The sequence below is a fragment of the Mugil cephalus genome, chromosome 15, assembly GCF_022458985.1.
Source record: "Mugil cephalus isolate CIBA_MC_2020 chromosome 15, CIBA_Mcephalus_1.1, whole genome shotgun sequence".
NCBI classification, from domain to species: domain Eukaryota; kingdom Metazoa; phylum Chordata; class Actinopteri; order Mugiliformes; family Mugilidae; genus Mugil; species Mugil cephalus.
In genome coordinates, this window is record NC_061784.1 from 4,902,253 (window position 1) to 4,922,286 (window position 20,034).

The following is a 20,034-nucleotide window of genomic DNA, read 5'->3' on the forward strand; positions in this document are numbered from 1 at the left end:
ATTACAGTCTATTCTGAGCCTAATCTGCGTTGCTTTATCTCCCTTTCTCTCCCTCAACTCTCTCCCACTAATACATAGCATACAGAAGTCCGGAAGAATGCAAAAGTTTACCTTCCATCCCCAGTAGAGGGCAGAATTGTTTTACAGGTCACCTTTCTGAAGAGCCATCCATATGACGCTGAAAGTTGAGTGTTGATCTTAAACAGTAATTTTCTGTCTGTCATCTGTATGCATGTATCATCTTATCATATTCTATTAACTTGATAATAAATACAAAACATTACATGAAATCAACATTATGTTTTTTCAGACAGTGCAAAGGTTTTCTGGTGGCGATGGATTCAGTTGCATGCCCTCTTGTCCTCCTCTTTCTTCTCCAAGTCCTCTCTCCCATTCAGCCTATGTTCAGACACCCTGTGTTTTGTTTTCCACCTTCTCATTTTCACTTCCGTCTGTGAAAGGCAAAACACACGCACACACAAAAAAGGTGTTAATCCGACAACTTATTGTTCTAAATTAAAGTAATCAGCTGAGCTGGCGCACCTGAACCTCGCAGCTGTGTTTCTCAGTGCGTCTACACTGGCAATCACTTTGGTAATTGATGTTAAAGAGGATGTCAACACAGCACGCTGACAAATCTCAAACACAACACAGGAGGACTGACAGGGAATTCACACTGATCTTTTTATATGGCTGAAGCAATCTATAAAAGTTTGCTTATGAAATCCCCCTTCGTGCTACTTAATGAGCGTTTAATCTTCTCTTAATTCCAGATATTCTATTGCCGTTTTATTTCTGTGTGAGTATGTTTTCCGTCTCAAAACTAAGAGCAATAAATCTTTGAGCCAGCTGGCTGGCAAATTACACTGTACTCTGTTCACCTCTGTTTTGTATTATAGAGTCTGTATCCAAATCAATAGGTCTATGAAATAGTAGCAGTACCACTTTTAACAGCGGATACAGTTTCAGGGTTTTAAAATAATGTTTTATGCACCACTGAGATATACCTCGTTCCAGTTAAGTGAGTTGCTGCTGGCCATTAGGATAAAACCAGCGGCGGGGCTGGCTGTCTTGAAATGCAGTCTCCAATTAAATACTTTCAGATCTCAGCGTTTCTACAAGCTACATTTGCTTGAAGCCAATAAACCATGCAATTGGGAGATATGCTTCTAAAAGCCTTCTTTCAAGACGGCTTCCTTTTCAAATAACACTGTTGAGGGGAAATGCCAGCATGAATCATCCATATCTACATCCATGTGTTTTTAAGTCACATCCAAATTCAGTTTATTTCAGCACAAGGTAAATGTAGATAGTACAAATCATTCTCCGATCACTTATAAAATAATCTTTCAAATGCATGACAAATATAACATGCGCACTAGTCGCGTGTGGTGAATGGAGTGCAAAGCATCGTGTAATTCTCTGAGCTGTCACTGGATGGCGCAAAAGGACAGGAAAAATGAAGCACCATCCTCATCTCGTCAACTCTCAAGGCAGCAGGTAATCCCTGTAGTTTGCAGGAAAAGCAGATACACCGATCAGGCATAACATTATGACCACCTCCCTTGTGCCTCCAAAACAGTTGTGATTCATCAGAGAATGGACATGTTTCTGTCTTCTGAGAGTGTCCTGTGGTGTCTGGAACCACAGTGTTGTTAGTTCCTGTAGGTTGAGGGGAGGAGCCTCGGGTTTATCATCCAGCAGATACTTGATCAGTTTGAGATCTAGTGAATTTGGAGGCCAGGTCAACCCCTTGTGGTGTTCTTCATGTTTTTTTTTTTTTTTTTTGAGTTCTTCCTAATCCGCTTTTGTGTGTGTCTGTGTCAGGCTGCATCCTGCTGGGGATGGCTGCTGCAATCAAGGAGTGTCATTTCTATGGGGTAGGGGTACCTGGTTTGGTTTTGGAGGGTGGTATATGTCTAAGTATAATTCACATGAATACCAGGTCAAAAAGTTTCCCAGCAGAACATTGTATTGTCCCAAGAAGGTGACTGTTAAGAGTACATATTGTATGCACTGTGACACAGGGGACAATGACTAAGTAGGAAAAAGATTATTAAGAAGACGACATCTGGTAAAAAGTGATGAAGCCAAATTGCTCAAATTGATATGGGTCTTGATCCTCCAACTGGCCCTCCAGCTGGTGAAGAGTAGTGTATGCTTGCTAAAACTGATATGTTGCCTATAAGAATATTTATCATTTTGTGGTTAACATTTTTACAGAATATTTCAAATACAAAACTTTTGTCTTAAAGGGTTTTACTTCCAGATTTTATAAGACTTTTGTGAAAAACTTTCTCTCATCCCTAGATGGAGATTTCCACTGGGTATTTCTCCGATGGTTAACAGCCACTGCAAACGTAGCTTTATCTCCTCCCTCATCTTTGTGGTATACATCCATCCTTTGAATGAAGAACTGTCTCTAGTTGCCTCCTGCAGATCCCTTTGTTCTGATTTCAGTTTTCTATCTTGTCTTGGCATTCTGTAATCACAGAGATTACAGAATCACAGAATGCCAAAAGACTACACCACAAGGTTCATTTTCAAACTGTTACATTTAGTGACAAGTGTGTTGCTAAGAACTCCATCTGGCACATTCTTTAACATTTTATACAGCTTAGGACATGTCTGTAGTACACCACCAACAACTTCTGCATTCATCTTGTGATGCACAGTGACCTAGAAAACATTTTTCCTAGACACAGTCCTTGGAAAAGCAGCACTAAAAAACAGTGAAATGATTCTTTTTCATTATTCAAATGTAAAGAGCTGAAGACTTATTTTATTTAAGCCCATTCATGTTTGCCAACAGGAAGTAAGCCCACACAGCAGGGGGGAGTCTCGTCGAGCATGCTCTTGGCAGGCTTCAATGAAAAGGATGCTCTGGGCCTACCACTGTGGAAGTGTGTGGGACATTCATGTACCTCATACTCATAAAGACGCTTGGATGTTTAAAAAAAAAAAAAAAAAAAATTCTCTAACCAGGATCCACCTTTCCTTATAACTCTGAATGGGGCACTATTTGAGTTATTTTACACAATAAGTCTGCAGTTTAGCACGTTAGATATAGGAAGACTTGAAATGACATCGACATATACAGCATTGCATCCTGATTTATACCTAACTATCCTAGCTATGCCTCGTGTGTTAGCAGATTTTATCATATATAACATGGGGTCATGTTAAAAGTCACAAATGTGGCAGCATCCTGATCCGGAGTCAGATAGTGCTGTGAAGTTAGGCACTAGGCTGAACTCTTTTCATTCTTGCCATTATGTTGTGATTTTGACTCTGTAGAGAGTGGTGGGGGAGCTGGAGTTTCTCCCAGCAGTCCATAGGGTTAATCCACAGGGCTGACACAGAGAGACAGACAACCATCCACACTCACATGCACACCCACAGATAGTTTATAACCATCAGTTAAACTATGCTGACCAGGCAACCTTTTGGTAGTTTTGACTGATCAGATCAGCTTGGAAAACCAGTGCTTTGGAAGAAGAAGTGATTAAAGTAAACCAACACCACAGTCAAGAGGGCTCACACAAAGTCATAACACATCCCAATTTCAACATTCAAATCTTTTCACATCTGCACGGTCTTCTAGAATGAAGAATCTTGATATGATTCAGGACACGCTCTGTGCAACCGTTTGCTCATCTGTGGCATTTACCAATATGCGTTCTAGTCTCCACTTGTGTTCTTGTGAAACATCCACAAACTCCTTAAGACATGCCAGGTATCCCAGAATGCGTTTTAAGTGCCTCATGAAGTACACTGCAGTTGAATTACAGAATGATGTCCATATGTTTAAACCACCCCTGAAGTGAAAACATTATGAAATCTGCCAAAAAAAAAAATAAGTGTATTACTTTGTAAACATGTGGATAGTAAAAAAAAAAAAAAAAAAAAAAAAAGTAAGAATCTGAAGAACTTGAAAGCAGATATTCTTGTTCTTCAAATGAACCTGGGTATTCAACATATCCACAGTTTGCTTTTAATTTTATTATTTATTGTGACACTACAGAGTGTCAGAACATAAATATAAACCTGATGTGACTTTTCATATGAGGGTCCTTTAACTTCACTGAGGCCACCCCACCAGCCCTCTCAGATGCTGCACACGCCCCTGCAAATCATAGCTGAGAAAGCCCACTCCTCCAGCGGCACTGTGCTGCAAATGGCCTGCTGCAGCTGCAACTCGTGGAGGCAAGAATGACACCGGCGCTCCCCGTCACCAAGACAACCTGATCGTAAGGACGGATTTGTTTAATTTCTATCTTTATTAATAGAACGATGGCGCGCGTAATTTCACCTTTACGGACACGATTAGTCGTGGCTGTTATTACGTTCACTGCACTGTGGGGATTTGCGCTCTCCATAAATCGCTACTCTGTACCGGAGGAAATGGAAGAGGGTTCCTTTGTTGCTAATCTGGCCACAGATCTGGGTCTGGACGTTCGCAGTTTGCTGGAGCGCAACGCCAAGCTCGATGTCATTCACAGCAAAAATTACCTTGACATCAACAAAGACACGGGGGAGCTGGTCATCCGCGAGAAGATGGACCGGGAGAGCATATGCATGACTAAGACCACCTCGTGCTTTCTGAAAATGGATGTCATCCTCTCGAACCCCGTTCGCATATTTAACATCGAGCTAGAGATCATGGACATCAATGACAACGCGCCAGTGTTTCGCAGAAGGACAATGCACTTGGACATATCTGAGGCAACCCCTCCCGGTGAGAGATTCTCGCTGACAAACGCCGTGGATGCGGATGTGGGAGCGAATTCGATCAAGACCTACTATCTGAGTGAAAGCAAATACTTCAACATTGACATCCAGACCGGCAGCGATGGTTCAAAATATGTAGATTTGGTGCTCCGCGGTAATTTGGACAGAGAAGAGCACGCAGTTCATAATCTGATTTTAACCGCTGTGGATGGAGGGGTGCCTCCCCGCTCCGGAACAGCCAGCATCATTATTAACGTGCTGGATATCAATGACAACGCCCCCCTGTTCAGTCAGCCAGTGTTTGCAGTCAATGTCTCAGAGAACTCGGCAGTAGGCACAGTAGTTATGACCTTAAACGCAACAGACTTGGATGAAGGCACAAACGCCGAGCTGATCTACTCATACACACTTTACACCTCAGAGAAGACACAAGAGATCTTCTCCCTTGATCCCAACTCTGGTGAGATCAAGGTGAAGGGTGTGATCGACTATGAGGAGAGTCAAAGTTTTGAGATGCACATACAGGCCCAGGATAGAGGGGCAAACCCTCTGTCAGGACACTGTAAAGTGATGGTGTTCATAACAGATCTGAATGATAACTACCCAGAGGTGACCATCAAGTCTATGAAAAGTGCACTGACTGAAGATGTCTCTGTAGGGACACTGATTGCAGTGGTAAGCGTCAGCGACAGGGACTCTGGAGCCAACGGTGAAGTGGAGCTCACCTTGAATCGTCAAGAAACCTTACCGTTCCTCCTCAACAAATCCTCAGAGGGTTACTTTGAACTGCTGGTGTCAAAGCCGTTGGATAGAGAGATAATAAGCAAATACGACATCACGTTTAGAGTGACAGACAAAGGCTTGCCACCCTTATCTGAGAACGAGACCATCATTTTAGAGATCCTCGATATCAATGACAATGCGCCCACGTTCCCCCAGTCCTTTTACACAATCCATGTTGTGGAGAATAATCTACCAGGGGCTTTATTGACATCTCTAATTGCATATGACCCAGATCTCCATGAGAATCAGTACTTAGTATACTTCATCATGGAGAAGGAGATTGTTAACACGTCCATGTCAATGCTGTTCTCCATCAATCCAGAGAACGGTGATCTTTATGCCCTGAAGACCTTTGATTATGAAAGAGAGAGGGAATTCCTTTTCCACATCGAGGCTAGAGACTCTGGCGTTCCTCCGTTGAGCAGCAATGTGACAGTTCATATTATCATCTTGGACCAGAATGACAACACTCCCCTCATAGTGTCACCTTGGCGAGCGCAGGGTTCAGTCGTAGAGGAGGTGATACCGAGGTCCACAGATAAGGGACACCTGATAGCCAAAGTGATCGCCATTGATGCGGACTCTGAGCAGAACGCCAGGGTCACATACCAGCTTCTGCAGATCAGTGACTCAACCCTCTTCAGTCTGGATCAGTACAACGGCGAAATCCGGACAACGAGAATGTTCAGCTACAGAGACCCAAGACAACAGAGACTAGTAATTGTTGCCAAAGACAACGGCCAGCCTTCTCTTTCTGCTACCGTCACCATCAAGATATCAACAGTAGAACACGTCATGTCGTTTTCGGAAACTACCGAGTTACCACTAGAATATGACGTCTTCACAGACCTAAACCTGTACTTGGTGATTGGTTTAGGAGCGGTGTCCTTCCTGCTACTGATAACCATCTTGGTTATTATTGTGCTCAAGTGTCAAAAACCAAAGCCAAAGGCCATCAAGATCCCCCCCGCCAATAGGAACAGCGTGATCAGCAGGAACAGCGTGATCAGCCAGAGGAGCTCCACCATCGCAGATTCCACCCTGATCTCCAGTGATGCCTACTGGTACAGCTTGTTCCTCGCAGAGACCAGGAAGGGAAAAGTGGTCGTCAGACAGCCCATAATCCCCAAAGGAGCTGGGTATTTTGTATCCAGTATACCTAGGAGCATAGGGCCAAGTGAGACGACAGACTCCAGAGCATCCACACTGGAGGTATGTTGGAATTGAAGCTGGGTGTGGTAGAGATTATGTATCAGTGTAAGTAGATGCATTAAGTTATTTTGAAGGATGCAGCTGACTTACTATATTCAATATAGTAAGTCACACACGCACACATTATTTTTCTATTGGAGAGCTGAAAAATGCTTTGCTATATTTGCTGTGGATGCAAGTTGATAACCCTGTTAATAGTATAAGCAGTGCCTTAGGTAAGTGTCTTTATTACTCCCTGTCACCAGCATTTTAAAGACATAAGTGCATTTTAACATGTCATACAAACCGATCAGCCACAACATTAAAACCACTGACAGGACACGTAAATAACATTGACCATCTGGTGACAATACAGTTTTCTGCTGGGAAACTTTTTGACCTGGTATTCACGTGGATCTTATTTGTACCACCCACCTAGACCGGACCAGGCATCCCCACCCACCCCCGCCTGATTGGTGTATGCCAAATAAAAAACACTGTTTCCCAATATCAGTACATTATCAGTACATCATGTTTCCAGTAGATTCAGCTAATAATATTTAATGTAGAAAAGATATGGGGAAAGTGATAACAACTTCAATCTTTGCTTTAAGTTACTCAAGCATTGAATGCACATCTACTTATTTAAATATTTTTTACAGCTTTAGTTGCCTTTTTATTTGCTACTTTTCAAATGAAACTTTTAATCGGTGTCAAGCCTTAACTGTATACTGTAGAGCTCTTTGTTTATAGTACACTCTCTTAGTCAAAGTAATTAAACTGGCTCCACCAAAACATTGAAATCTTCAGTGATATATCAACATTAAGGATGCTGTAATGTAATTTAATAATTAAGTACATTGGTCATAACTAACAATTTCCAGAGTAGGATTTTGAATGCAGGGCCTTCACTTACAAAATTCTTCAATTGTTAAATTAGTACTTTTTCTTTAGAGTGAGGGTTGGATTTCTCTGAAGTGGAGTGGTTTGATGTGCTCAATCACAGATGATCCATAACCATAGTGCATTACATAGAGTGGATGGAAGTCACCACACCCAGTTTGGAGAAGCTGCCAGGAGTACTGTCAAGGGAGCCAAGCATTGACCATTTAAGCCCTAATAGAGTATATATACTATATAAACTAACAGAGAGGTGCTAAACAATTCTGCAAGGTCAAATGACTGTTTTTGTCAGTAGAGTGTGGTGACTTTGAAGAGAGATCAATATGAGGGTTCAGTTCCCATCAGAAAAGGCTGCCTGACTGCAAGATAAAGAGGGTACAAGATATTGTATGTTAGTAATATTCTCCAACTCTAGATAATAATAACATAATACAACCCCAGTTCAATGAAAACCAGATATCCCTTTAAGAAAGTCCTTTTGGCATTACTTATATGTAGTGACTACCACACATTCTCTGAAATGCATTCGATTTGACACCACTGACTGAAAAAAATCAAAGCAATTTTTATTATTTAGTTGAAGCCTGTGTTATGTCTGAGGTCTGGAGTGCAGATATCACTCAGGGGGCACTTGAGCTTTTTATTCTGTGTACACTCAATGAAACTGAAATGTGACCCAAATGAAAAAGGACCGGGGGTGAAACGTCACCGAGGATTATTTGTGTCATCATTATACAGCGCAAACATTCAGTCATTTGCTGACACGCAGAGTGTGGTGGATCATGATGCCCCTATATCTGAAGGTCACAGAAAAAGTAAAAAAATTCCATCAACGGTCAGACCTGCTGATTCTCCTTGTGTGTAATTCTATTGCAAACTATCTCCACTTTTATTGTGTAATTAGGGCAAAAAAAATAAAAAAAATAAAAATACCCCATCACCACCCCCCCACCCCTCAAACTGTTTGATGTCTTATGTAGTATGTAGGTCATGTATTGCAGACGCATAATACCCTAGTAGCAGGAAGAGGGGGAGTACTACAAAGAAACCCAGACATGGAAGGGTTCTCTTCAAGGACAAGACAAATCGCTGTACTCAGATGCATTATGAATCTCCAGCAGCACTCTGGCGCACAGTAGACTGTCATCTATGTATAACTGATCCAGATGTTGTTTGTTTTTGTACAGCTGGACCTGTATAGTGAACTGAAACAAGTGATCCACTGGAAGTTCAAACAACATGAATATGCATAACGCACATGGACAGAGAGAGAGAGAGAGAGAGAGAGATGTTTGTGTATGATGCGTATGTGAGTTGGAGTGTCTGAGTATCACACATCACTGAACTTGTCTCTTTTTTCTATTCTTAAGTACTCAAAATGAAAGGAAGTCCATTCTACAACTGGAGGTATGCTGGTTGCTAACTACATTCCGTAGAGCCACTATAATTGTGTAGACATTTTCTATCCTCTCCTATTTGGTATACGTGTTTGGTTTGGCTCAGGATTTTTTTAGCTCCCTGGACTGTCACGGTCACTAGTGCAGATCTCGGGTGTAACACATATTCCTGATTAAATAGAGCAGAATCAAATATTTCCATTTGTCCGCAGTCACACTGTCCCTCCAAAACGCGATGCTCCCGCTTCGATCCGATGCTACCGTGAGCACTGAAATTCAAATTGGCTGATCTCTCAAGTGAGAAAAACCTATCAGCTTATACTGAGAGCTGAGATTAGAATAGAACTGGCTGCCAGCCAGATATGTGTTGTGCACATCTGGCTGGGTTGCTAGAGATTCAGGACAAAGTGATGGCTCAGATATTAAAAAAAGGGGGGATTAAGGAATGAATTGTCCCCAATAGGTTCTCAGCATGTACATGAGAATATTCCCACACCAGTGCACACAAAGTTGTGGCAAATATTATATAGAGCTTATTCCTTTCTCTCTTTGCCAAAGGCCAGTATTACGATAGCTGTGACATTGGCTAACCAAAATACCAAATAGCACATTGTGATGCTTGCTTGTGCATGCTTTAATCAAACCTATTGTAGCCAATAGTTATGTCATATTCCATTTCAGTTGTGTATGTTTAGTCAGACGGATTTCTATTAATGATTTGGTTGAAATTGCCAAAAAGACAGATTTCAAAGAACCATAAAACATGCACCGAAAATATACAAGCGAAGTTATTGATTTACCCCTAACACATCAACGATGGTGGCAGTAACCAGTCACGATCCACTGTTGCATGAGTGAGGACTTTCTATAACTTTATATCGGATGGATTTCCATTTGTGGCTAATTCTGTGTTCTGTCTCTCAGCAGGAGCCCAGAAGAGAACTGCCATGAAATAATCATCTCTTCATGGGAGTCTGAAAATCTTCCCTGTGACTCATAAAGAAGATGTAACACAGCTGTCCTCCTCCAGTCCCTCTGCTCCGACTCCTCTTTCTCTATGTTTCCTCCAATATCCCACGCTCAGACATCGACCACGAATCACCTCAGCTTTCTACCTTCGTTGTGCTTTTACGCATGAATCTGCATGGTTCTACTACAAAGTATTTGGACAACAAGTTGAAATCATCCATGGCAGGATAGCTGGACATTACTAAACAGGGCCTCATAGCTGTCAATCATTCCCTCCTTAATGCTTTGAACGATGGACACATTTGCCTTCTCTCCAGGGTTTTATGCTGTGTGCTGTAGTTTTAGAAACCATTAGTAGTTTATTATATACTTAAGTCGCCGTTGTGCAATGTTTTCTAAAAGTTCCAACACGCCTAATCATGAATACACATTTGAATCAGGGTGAATTTTCTTCCATTAATCTGATAAATACTAACTTGTAGCTGGTTATGTCTCACTGTTTCAAGCATTGCTCTTGGTGTTTCTCTTGTTTTCTTTTTGTTTTTTGTTTTTTTGCTTTTTCACAAACTATTTCTACTCTTCTCTTGGTTCAGTAAGACTCATAGGCCATGTTCACACCTGGCAGTAGCACGCGTCTTAATAAAGCAGACGGCTCCAGGTAAAAGTGGACAGCTCGGTGCGCTCACACCTGTGCACACCGAGCTGTCCACTTTTACACACTGAGCTCCATCTGCTCCGACCACATTCAGAGGTGCTCGTACTGAATAGCTACATTATTTTGTGTGTCACATTAAAGAGCAACTAAAGGTGGAACTCAGTGCGTAAGCTGGCTTGTCCGAAAAAAAAAAGCCCATATACGGCAGTAAGTAGAGGCAGCCAGTTATGCTTTTATTTCTTCTTCATTGATCTATTTTCGGCGGTTCAGCGGTCTGGCGATCAGATCCCCCAAGACACACGTTACTGCTGGATGTGAACAAGGCCCATGTGTCATCTAGTAACTTTACGATACAAATAAGGACTGATTCAGTATTTTTCTTTTTCTTTTACTGCAATGTTTGCTGTGCTCAACAAGTTAACGAATGTGTGGCAAAAAAAAAAAAAAGAATGAGAAAACCAGAAAATTGAAAAAAAAACAACAACAGTAGATTAATTGTTTCTCTTCTCTTTTGATTGTAGACAGTGTAGTTCAATAGAAGTGACAATGAAGTCAAACAAGCAAAAAGACTCACATCAGATGTGCAATTCACCCTGCGCGTCGAATGACTGCAATACTGACGATTTTTTGGAACCACGATAAAGTCGAAAACCGAAGACACACTTTTTCGGGTCCGTTTCCTCTCACTACATAACGAGACGCACGTTATGGTTCGGAGTTGTGCTTGCACTAAAAATATTTGGCCAGTGAACGCATGAACCCTCATGTTCACCAAAGTCTATACCAGGCTAATGCTGCATTCGATGGTAGCTGGAATCGTCTATCGCAAACCTTAAGAGAGCAACGACTTTCCCATTTGTGCACTGAGAATTTTGAGTTCCAACTTTCCACTCTGTCGAATGCAGCATAACTTCCCACCGTTGCCACCGTACAATGTTATCCTGTCTAGAGCACACATGCTACTGCCAACAGTTTCCTTTCGGTCACTTATTGGTTTGTGTCACTGTGCATGGCTGGATGGATGGATTCTTGCACGGCCCTGCTACTCTCACGAGAATCCAGCTAGCTAGCTAGCTAAATCATTGGGCTGACTGAGCGGGGGTGCATTGGGGGAAGGTGTGTCCTCGGATCTAATTTGTGTTCGGATTTAATCCCAAATTGGAGTGAGACCAGAGTAGGGAGCACGTAAAACATTCACAATGAACATTATTTTAACAGGGTCAAGATTCAATTAATGTTCATCATAATCTAATTATAGCTAACTTTGAAAACAGGCAATTCAGATATTAATTGCATTCATTTGCACACAATGCAAATTGTAATTAAAAGACAGTAAAAATACTAGAAATTAAAAAAAAAAAAACTAAGTTTTATAATGATTCAATTTATTGAAAAGAATAAAAATATTAAAATGTATTAATCTTTGCCAGGTACAAGGGAACAGATGGTACAGGCAAGGTGTTGTTTTATGAATATTCCTGTTTTTATATATATTTTATGTATTACCTTTTAATGCTGCTTTTGTGAGCTTATTCAAGGGCATTTTGTGTTGCATATTTGTAGTTTTAGTGCAAACAATGTTGTTTTTGATAGTGTACATAACTTAAAACAGAAACAAGAATACTTTTTCTTGACCTCGAAGGTAGCGCCGTTGCACTACTGTACAGCCCAGGACTTTCAATTTCTCAGAAACGAGGAGCTTACCGAGACCACTCATCAGGGTGCTAAGTGATAAAATGTAATTGCATGAGGTAATAGGATGGGATTATGAGACGAAGAAGAACATAGTGTTAATTATAGTTACAGTATTCCAGTGCTGACTCTGCATGTACAATAAAACTGCTGAACCCGGAGATGGTTCGCAGGAACTATTAAGCAGATGACAGCACTTTGAATTTGAAATGTGCGCTGAATCTAAATGTGATCACAGCAGCTCCCTCTGTAATGCAGTGAATATTTCTGGATGCGTCGGGCTCCGCGCTCTGATCTGGTGAAATGTAACCCCTCTGATCCTCTTTCTCGCTGTTCCAACAGGCTGTCCAGACATAAACACAGCTGGCTGTCTGACTTTCTGTCAGACTAAAGATGTCATTTAATGAGGGATCTCTTGCTGTGGAGTGCGTGTCGTATGTGCAAGCGCGGCCTCAGCCGACCGATTCCAACAGCGTTCGAAGAATGAATAAATTGCACACATGACGAGCTCCTTGCGTGCCTTCTGCATTGTAAAAGCTATACGTGACTGTTGATGAATGAAATGACAGCATTTCGTTTAGTATTACAAATTACGATTCCTCCCATTAGTCACAACCTCGAATTGCTTGTTGGACAGAGGCTCGGCCTTTAAGGATTCAGAGCGGACGTTCTAGATGCATTTACTGTAAATGAAACTGCTTTCTACTTTGTGTTTTTTTATACAGTAGACCTTTTTGATATCTTCTGTATTCACTGTGATCGAAAAGGCACAGGAGGTGCTTGTGCTCGTTACTGTAAAAGTGAGTTATCTCTCATTTGTGTACCGTTTTTATTTTATTTTGCCAGTTAGATTGTACAGTATGCTTCGAGAGTTACATCAAACGTAAACCAGTTCCTTCCCACTTAGTGGATCAAATATAGTATGAGTGAGAATGGTGTTTATTTATTTTCAAGTCGAGCTAATTGTCGGATTTTGATGTTGCTTATTTGGCTTCAGTGTTCTGCCTGATCATGCTAGTTTGAATAAAGCTTTTTAATCTGTCTTTTGGTCCTGTTCTGTTCTGTTCTGTTCTGCTCAGTGGGGAAACATGAAACTGGGGATGATCAAAAGTGACTTCTTGAATGGGACACTCGCACTCTCTCCTCCCGTCTCCGTCTCTTGCGCTCTCACTCTGAAATTCCCTCGCATACGCGCATCTTGACCCAGTTTCTCTTTATAACGCTCTGTACTAATTCTTGGAAATTGAAAACTAAATAAAGGAGATGTGCCTGCAGTTCAGAATCGCGGAAGCAGACAAATAATAGCTTTGTCAGGATTACTGAAAGCTTTGAGCCAAATTGAAGTATTTTGCACTTTGCTGTGGCCACACATGGTTATCAGAAATTGAGAGTGACTTATTGTGAATACGTATGACAAGCTATGGCCTTACGGTTGCAGCATAGTGATGTATGGCCAATAAGAATGTATCATGCGTTGCCTTTTTAGAACTGCATATCAACCTAATAGTTTTATGTGCCAAACTGAGATGTAAAATGCTAGTAATCAGTTACATCTCATGTCAGTAAAATGATGAACCAAAACTTGCCGCTCACTTCAGCACTCTGCAAAATCAGCAGTACGACACGAAAGGCCTCAAGGTAGTAGCTGTGCTTTAAAAGGTCTGAAGTAGGTCGGTGGAAATAAGCAGTGCACCTGTGGCTACATTCGTGTGTGCTCCCATCAACTCTCCCCTCCCCAGCGGGCTGCATTCTCAGGACCGGTTCTGTGTGCCCGTGATGCTGAAAGTGTTGTGCAACCCAGCTGTGATGAACCAGGACACAGAGGTACAAAGCTTTGCTTTTTACTTGAAGGCGCAATCAATTTTTTGTGTTTTTTCCTGCTAAACATTTCATTTTCCAGGGTGCAGAATTTCTTCTTATGTCGGGTAGTCCTCTGCTCAGTAGGTGCAGTATATAGGGCACCACCGTCTAGCCACCCGCAGATTATTTGTTTGGGGGATTTAAATAACACAAATGGATTAAAATAACTGGTTATTTAGTCTAACGAACGAGCTGGGATTTCATTTTACCGTCCAAAGGCTTGTGCTGAAATGTAATAAACTTCAGTGTGTTTTGCTTCGAATGCAGGCAAATGCGGGAAGTCACTAAATGGGCCGTGCAAGTTTGTATTGTTAAAAGCAGCTAAGAGTTTATGGACAACCCTTTATTTTTTTTTAAACGTGGCACCGCTAACCTCTGGATCCTTTCAGTCTCTTCATAGTGCACTTACTGTGGAGCCTATACATCAATTACAGAACAAAGCAGCGGCACTGGAAAACACCCTCACCCTCCACTGTGAAGCACAAGCTTTCTCCGGTTATAATCTGTGGTCCGGTAGACGTATGCAATCAAGCGCGCCATTATTTATATATTTATCATCGCAATTTCTTTGTGCAGTGCTGCAGTGCTTTCATATCCAGCCTGTAGGCTTCTGTGTAAATCATTTTAAAACCTCTCCCTCACACTTTATATATATACTGAACAAACGGTTTCCATCCATTAAGTGTGTTTTACTATAGAATACTGCGTGTTTTACTACTGACTGCTAGAATATAATGGTCAAAGTAGAGATGTTGCAGTTTAAGCTGCTTAAGCAAATTTTAAACAGATTATGTGGATTTGCCCAATACTGTCTAGATTTTTTGGTCACTGTAAAAGTCAATTTTTGATCAGTGCACATCTATGCATTAAACAACATAACTCTTAAAAGCAAAACCAGCCTCTTTTTATATTAATATTGGTTTGGTCCTTATTAGCTGTGAGCAGCATCGGCAGTTCCTTAATTCAAGCTACAGATGCTAACATTTAATTCATGCTTTGGCGTGTTGCGGGATTTTAGCAGACACGTCCTCTGGTGCCTTCTGTCTCTGCTTTTGGGCCTAAAGTATTTGGAGGATGTTAGTTGTGTGCCATCCTGTGCATGACGCAGTTGTATAACAGAAAGTACACACCATAGTTATTATACTGTTATACTAAAGTGTAAAGTTTTGATTTAATTACGTCACGTCAGATTAGCCTTACCTGCTCCACCGCCTAACTTGTTATTTTAACAGCCATGATGCCATTACAAACGCAACATCATCAGTCAGAGTGTCAGACAGGCTGTGAATGCTTGACCCATTTGCATCAGTGACTCAGATCAGCGGCAGAGATACCCTGGCTGGAGCCCACGCACAATGGGGCCACGAGTCTTATCACCTAGAGCTTTGGTTCGCACGACAGTCGGAGGGATAAACCGAGGAGGTCTCGAGCAAGTGTCCAGCTATGCGTGACTCCAGCTGCGGTCACAGGGAGGATTGATGTGTCATTTGGTGACAGGGCTGTGTGAAAAGATAGAGCAGTTATTGTGCTCCCCGAGAAATTGATATGAACAGGTTGTCGCTCTGATTTGCACGAGATAAGATGAGAATACAAATGTGTCACTGCATCTGCCAAAGCTACCATATAAAGTGCAACATCTCCACGGACAACATCTGTCCTGTTGGCTTCATTTTACTTCATCGAGCTTTACATATGGTGAGCTGAATGTTGTCGTGGATTAATGGCAATTTACAACGATCAGCCGCAACAATAAAACTGCTGACATGACAAGTAAATACCACTGAGCGTCTTGTGACAAATGGAAGCTTTTGGACCGGGCATTCGTGTGGATTTTTACCTAGACATTCACCACCCACCTAGACCAAACCAGACACCTCCACCCCATAGCAATGACGCTCCTTGATGGCAGCAGTCATCCCCACCAGGATGCAGCCTGACTCTGACTAAAACGCCTGAAAAAAACATGAAGAACAGCTGAAGGTGTTGACCTGGCCTCCAAATTAGCTAGACCCCAAACTGGGGTCTAATAAGTATCTGCAGGATGATCCACAGAGGCCCCTCCCCTCCACCCACAGGACCTAAAGACCTCCATTAATAACAGCCTGTAGACGCTACAGGAGGCCTGTGGTCCATGTCAATTCTCTGATGATCCACAACTATTTCAGGGGCACAAGGGAGACCTACACAATATTAGGAAGGTGGTCATAATGTTATGCCTGATTGATATATACCTTGATTATTGCAATAATGTGTGTAACAGTCAGGTTTCGTTTTCACAGGGGAACCGGTGGTTGAAGGAATGGATGATCTAGAGTCTAGAATCTGATGGATGAGTTAAGTGCAGTCTGATTTAAGCTCTATCTTGAGAGATGCCGGTGGCGTACTCACGTATGTGCATGGCTGCCCTTGCTATGGGGTCATGAACCAGTTCGTATCATCCGTCCTGTGCTGGGTGTTTGCTATTTTTGACTTCTTGTAAGCTGGTCTCCACCACTGTTTGCAAAGCAACGACGTCTGCCTTAAACGTCACAGAGAGGCACTTGGTTCTAATCTTTGGCACCGCAACGCTGCAGTGGCAGTTTGTGTTACAGCTGACGCGCAGATGAACCGTCACATACAGACGTTTTCGAGGTCTCAGCTGCATCCTGCCGCCCAAATTATTTAGTATACATCCACTGAAAATGTATCTTTGGAGGTTCACTGAAATAGCGCGCCGTATCCTCTGAAAGCGTATGAAGCACAACTCCATTAAATAAATGTGCATATTTTTGTGCAGGGCGGCACATCATATTTCAAATGTTGATCACAGCATTTGTCAAATTGCTGTTGCTATGGAAACGCAAGTCTTGTGCAAAAAATACAAAATGGTTCCCATCGGGGCAGGTGAACAATCTGCAGCGTATTTGAAGAGGACTCTGTGTTCCAGTTCGAATCTTTCACATGTAGCATCTTCATGTTTTTGCATGTGTGTGAGCTTAGGCTAAAAAAGCTCACTAGAAGGTTAGGGGCTTTCTTTTAGCCTATACTATTACTATTACTGTTATGACTACTACTACTACTATGGCTACTACGGCTTTCTTGTTTCCATCCGCATCTCAAAAATATCAACAAACCAGCAAAATCCTGCTCCTTGAGTAGACTCATATCAGTTGTTCCTATTGCCCATACTCTGCTATAGGCTTAAATTCCTCCTAAAAAATGCCATACTTCTGTCCATTTATGCAAATGCTTTAATTTTCAAGGCAGTTATTTCATGCAGGTAGGACAGGGGTAGACTTAGTTTAGTATAATCTGTTAGATATAGGTTTGTATAAATAAATAAACACGCATGTGACTGTTTTTGACCTGTTTTCCTCATTTGTCACTTTAATCCTTAATACAGGCATTAATTATTAATGAAAGTTTACTATAGAAACAATTCTAAACTTTGATCAAGATAGCAACAGTTACAGTGGTCTAACTGACATTATTTAAAGGATTCATTATTGGTCTCCTCCATTAGATGCATTCATCCAATGACCTATTCTGCTTGAGGCTAACAGAACAGCCTTGCCCTGCCAGCTGTTGTGACCGGATTTCCCACTCTGAAATAATTCAGCCTCCCCTTCATAGTGAAATGTTAGCACTGATTCCTTTTTATTTATTTATTTATTTATTTTTGTTAGTTTTTCCATTGTACATACCAGGGATTTACAAATACTGTCCCCACATAAAAGCTTCGCGCTCCATATTCAAGGGCATCCCTCCAGTTTCCTTTTTGGGTACACAAAGCTTTGGCTGTGAATTTGTTCACTGCCTGAATGTTGTTATCTCTAGGCTCTACCCCAAATTTTACACAAGAGAGCCATGGTTACTGACCTAGCAATCCCTCTTTAGTCTCAGTTCTCATGGTTCACTTGCTTCTCCAATATATTTCTATTGGTATTTGGCAGATGGACAAAAATCACAGAGGGATGTTTCTCAACATGCAGCAAATCTTAATATTGAATAAATGGAGATTAGGAACTATATAGCAACAAGATTTTAACATAAGTCAATTCAGGAGCAATATTGTAATTTATACACAGGAACTGAGTGGTGACAGGTTTAAGTTAAGCTGTTTTTGTACTTTTGGTACAATGACATTTTTCCTTCCAATTTCTGGTCAACTGTATTAACATGGGATCCCTTTGCATTAGAATTACTATATTGACAGATAGAGCTGAATAATATGTATCCAGTAATACATATAGATATGTATTTTGAGTAAAAGTAAACACTCCTTACTTTGAGTTACTTTTAGTTAACATAAAAAATAGTGAGTTTTCACGTTGGTATAAACCAAAAAAAATACTTGTTTACGTTCCACATTTATATAAATTTATCATTTTTAAATAAGAGATTTACACTCACACATTCAAATCCAGCTTGAATTCTTAATAACAAAACATGCTTTTTCATTTACATGGCCATAGTCTGTAACCATACAATCAAGCAAATTGATGCAGCTACTGGAGAGGAACTGTTCGTGGTGATGAAGTGACTCTTAAGCTAATGCTTCCTTACAATGCCACATATTCTTGCTTTCACTCATCATACCCAATCAAAATGATGTAGCATGCAAATAAGCCACGGGTCTTTCTAAGCAGTATAGTTGTTTTTATTTCTGTGATGTTGTCAAAATATTAAGATTTGTCTTTATTTTAACTTGTTTAGACAATATCAGTTCCCGTGTACTTGTTTCAGCATGCCACATCACTCATAAACCTCCCACAATGAGGCCACTAAGCTACTGACCAAAGCCTTCAAAGAGTTGTAACTCCTTTCCTGATCTTTTGTGATGACCATTGTTCAAACAGCTGCCTGGATGATACATTCTTCGTATGGTCGTTTCTCACTCCTAAATGGAAACTCAAGCTGCCTGCGTCTTTGAAACTGGCTCTTAAACTTTGGGACTCTTGCTCACTGGACTTCAGATCTGTGCACACAGTGTACGCAGCTGATCTTAAACTTCAAACCAAGCCACAAACATTAGCCGACCACTGACTTTCTACAGAGGATGATTGTGAGCAAGCTCTAAGAGGCCTGGAACAGATCCCATCCACACCTATGTAGGATTTCAGTCTTCCAGTGCACCAGCTAGGAGCCATCCAGACTCTTAGATAACATGGACTGTCTGCTGCACCTTCTTCTATCACCTTTTTTTTCTCATATTCTGGCTGTAGAACTGTAGGGTTAATTCCCAGCAGCTCTGGTTACACAAGATTTATGTGTAGTTTTTCTATAGCCATAATAAAAATAACTCTGCTCATGTGTATGGTTTAAGACAGCCTCCTTATTTTCTTGCCCTTTTCACACTATCCTATCCACCGTCTCCTCGTTTCAGTGCCCTTACATAATCCTTATCATGTTTCTCTTCGGGATATATTCTATGGAGAGGAAATGAGACTTGTGCATTATGGGGTCCACCGGGGGCATCGTAAATACGATTATGTGACCTGACAGTCTGAGGTCTACCACTGACAGCGATCCGTGTGGAGGGAAGGTTGTGATTGTCAGTGCGATGCTTTCTTGCCGCTGCGCCCTGCTTGCCCAAACGCTCGCCATGCGGTATAAGGCTGCGCCGCAGAATCGCTACCGGCAATTTCACCATCCTTGCGACTCCAGCACAGACAAAGGAGGACAAACATAAGCCAGTCCCCAAACATGTGTCTGTGTCTGTGACCGCGTTTTCCCCTGTCCGCTCTATGTCTTGCGTTTGGGGACAGCGGGAGACGCTGCATGTCTTGCAGATTACTACCTAACCTTTTTATCTATGGGCAACAGCGAGTCCGAGCAAACAGCGATTCTGACAAATTAAAAAAAAAAAAAAGT

The 20,034-nt window shown here is 41.5% G+C and overlaps 1 protein-coding gene across 4 annotated transcripts; it reads left to right on the forward strand.

Annotated features, from left to right (window-relative positions):
- Window positions 1-4,154: 4,154 nt before the first annotated feature.
- LOC125021114 (protocadherin alpha-C2-like) lies at window positions 4,155-13,364 on the forward strand. Of its 4 annotated transcripts, none has more exons than XM_047606993.1 (3): window positions 4,155-6,726; window positions 8,979-9,015; window positions 9,930-13,364. In XM_047606993.1, exons 1-2 carry the CDS (start codon window positions 4,294-4,296, stop codon window positions 8,988-8,990), a joined length of 2,445 nt encoding a protein of 814 aa, XP_047462949.1. In that variant the 5' UTR covers window positions 4,155-4,293; the 3' UTR covers window positions 8,991-9,015; window positions 9,930-13,364. The 4 variants fall into 4 exon arrangements, with proteins under 4 accessions (XP_047462949.1, XP_047462950.1, XP_047462947.1 ...); XM_047606994.1 differs by having other exon boundaries at window positions 9,933-13,364; XM_047606991.1 differs by lacking the exon at window positions 8,979-9,015.
- Window positions 13,365-20,034: the final 6,670 nt, after the last annotated feature.

Bases quoted from the DNA above. Each gene is read 5' to 3' on its own strand.
- LOC125021114 (XM_047606991.1), top strand. From the start codon at position 4,294: ATGGCGCGCGTAATTTCACCTTTACGGACACGATTAGTCGTGGCTGTT. The intron at 6,727-9,929 runs GTATGTTGGAAT...TCTGTCTCTCAG, and splicing joins CCAGAGCATCCACACTGGAG to CAGGAGCCCAGAAGAGAACT.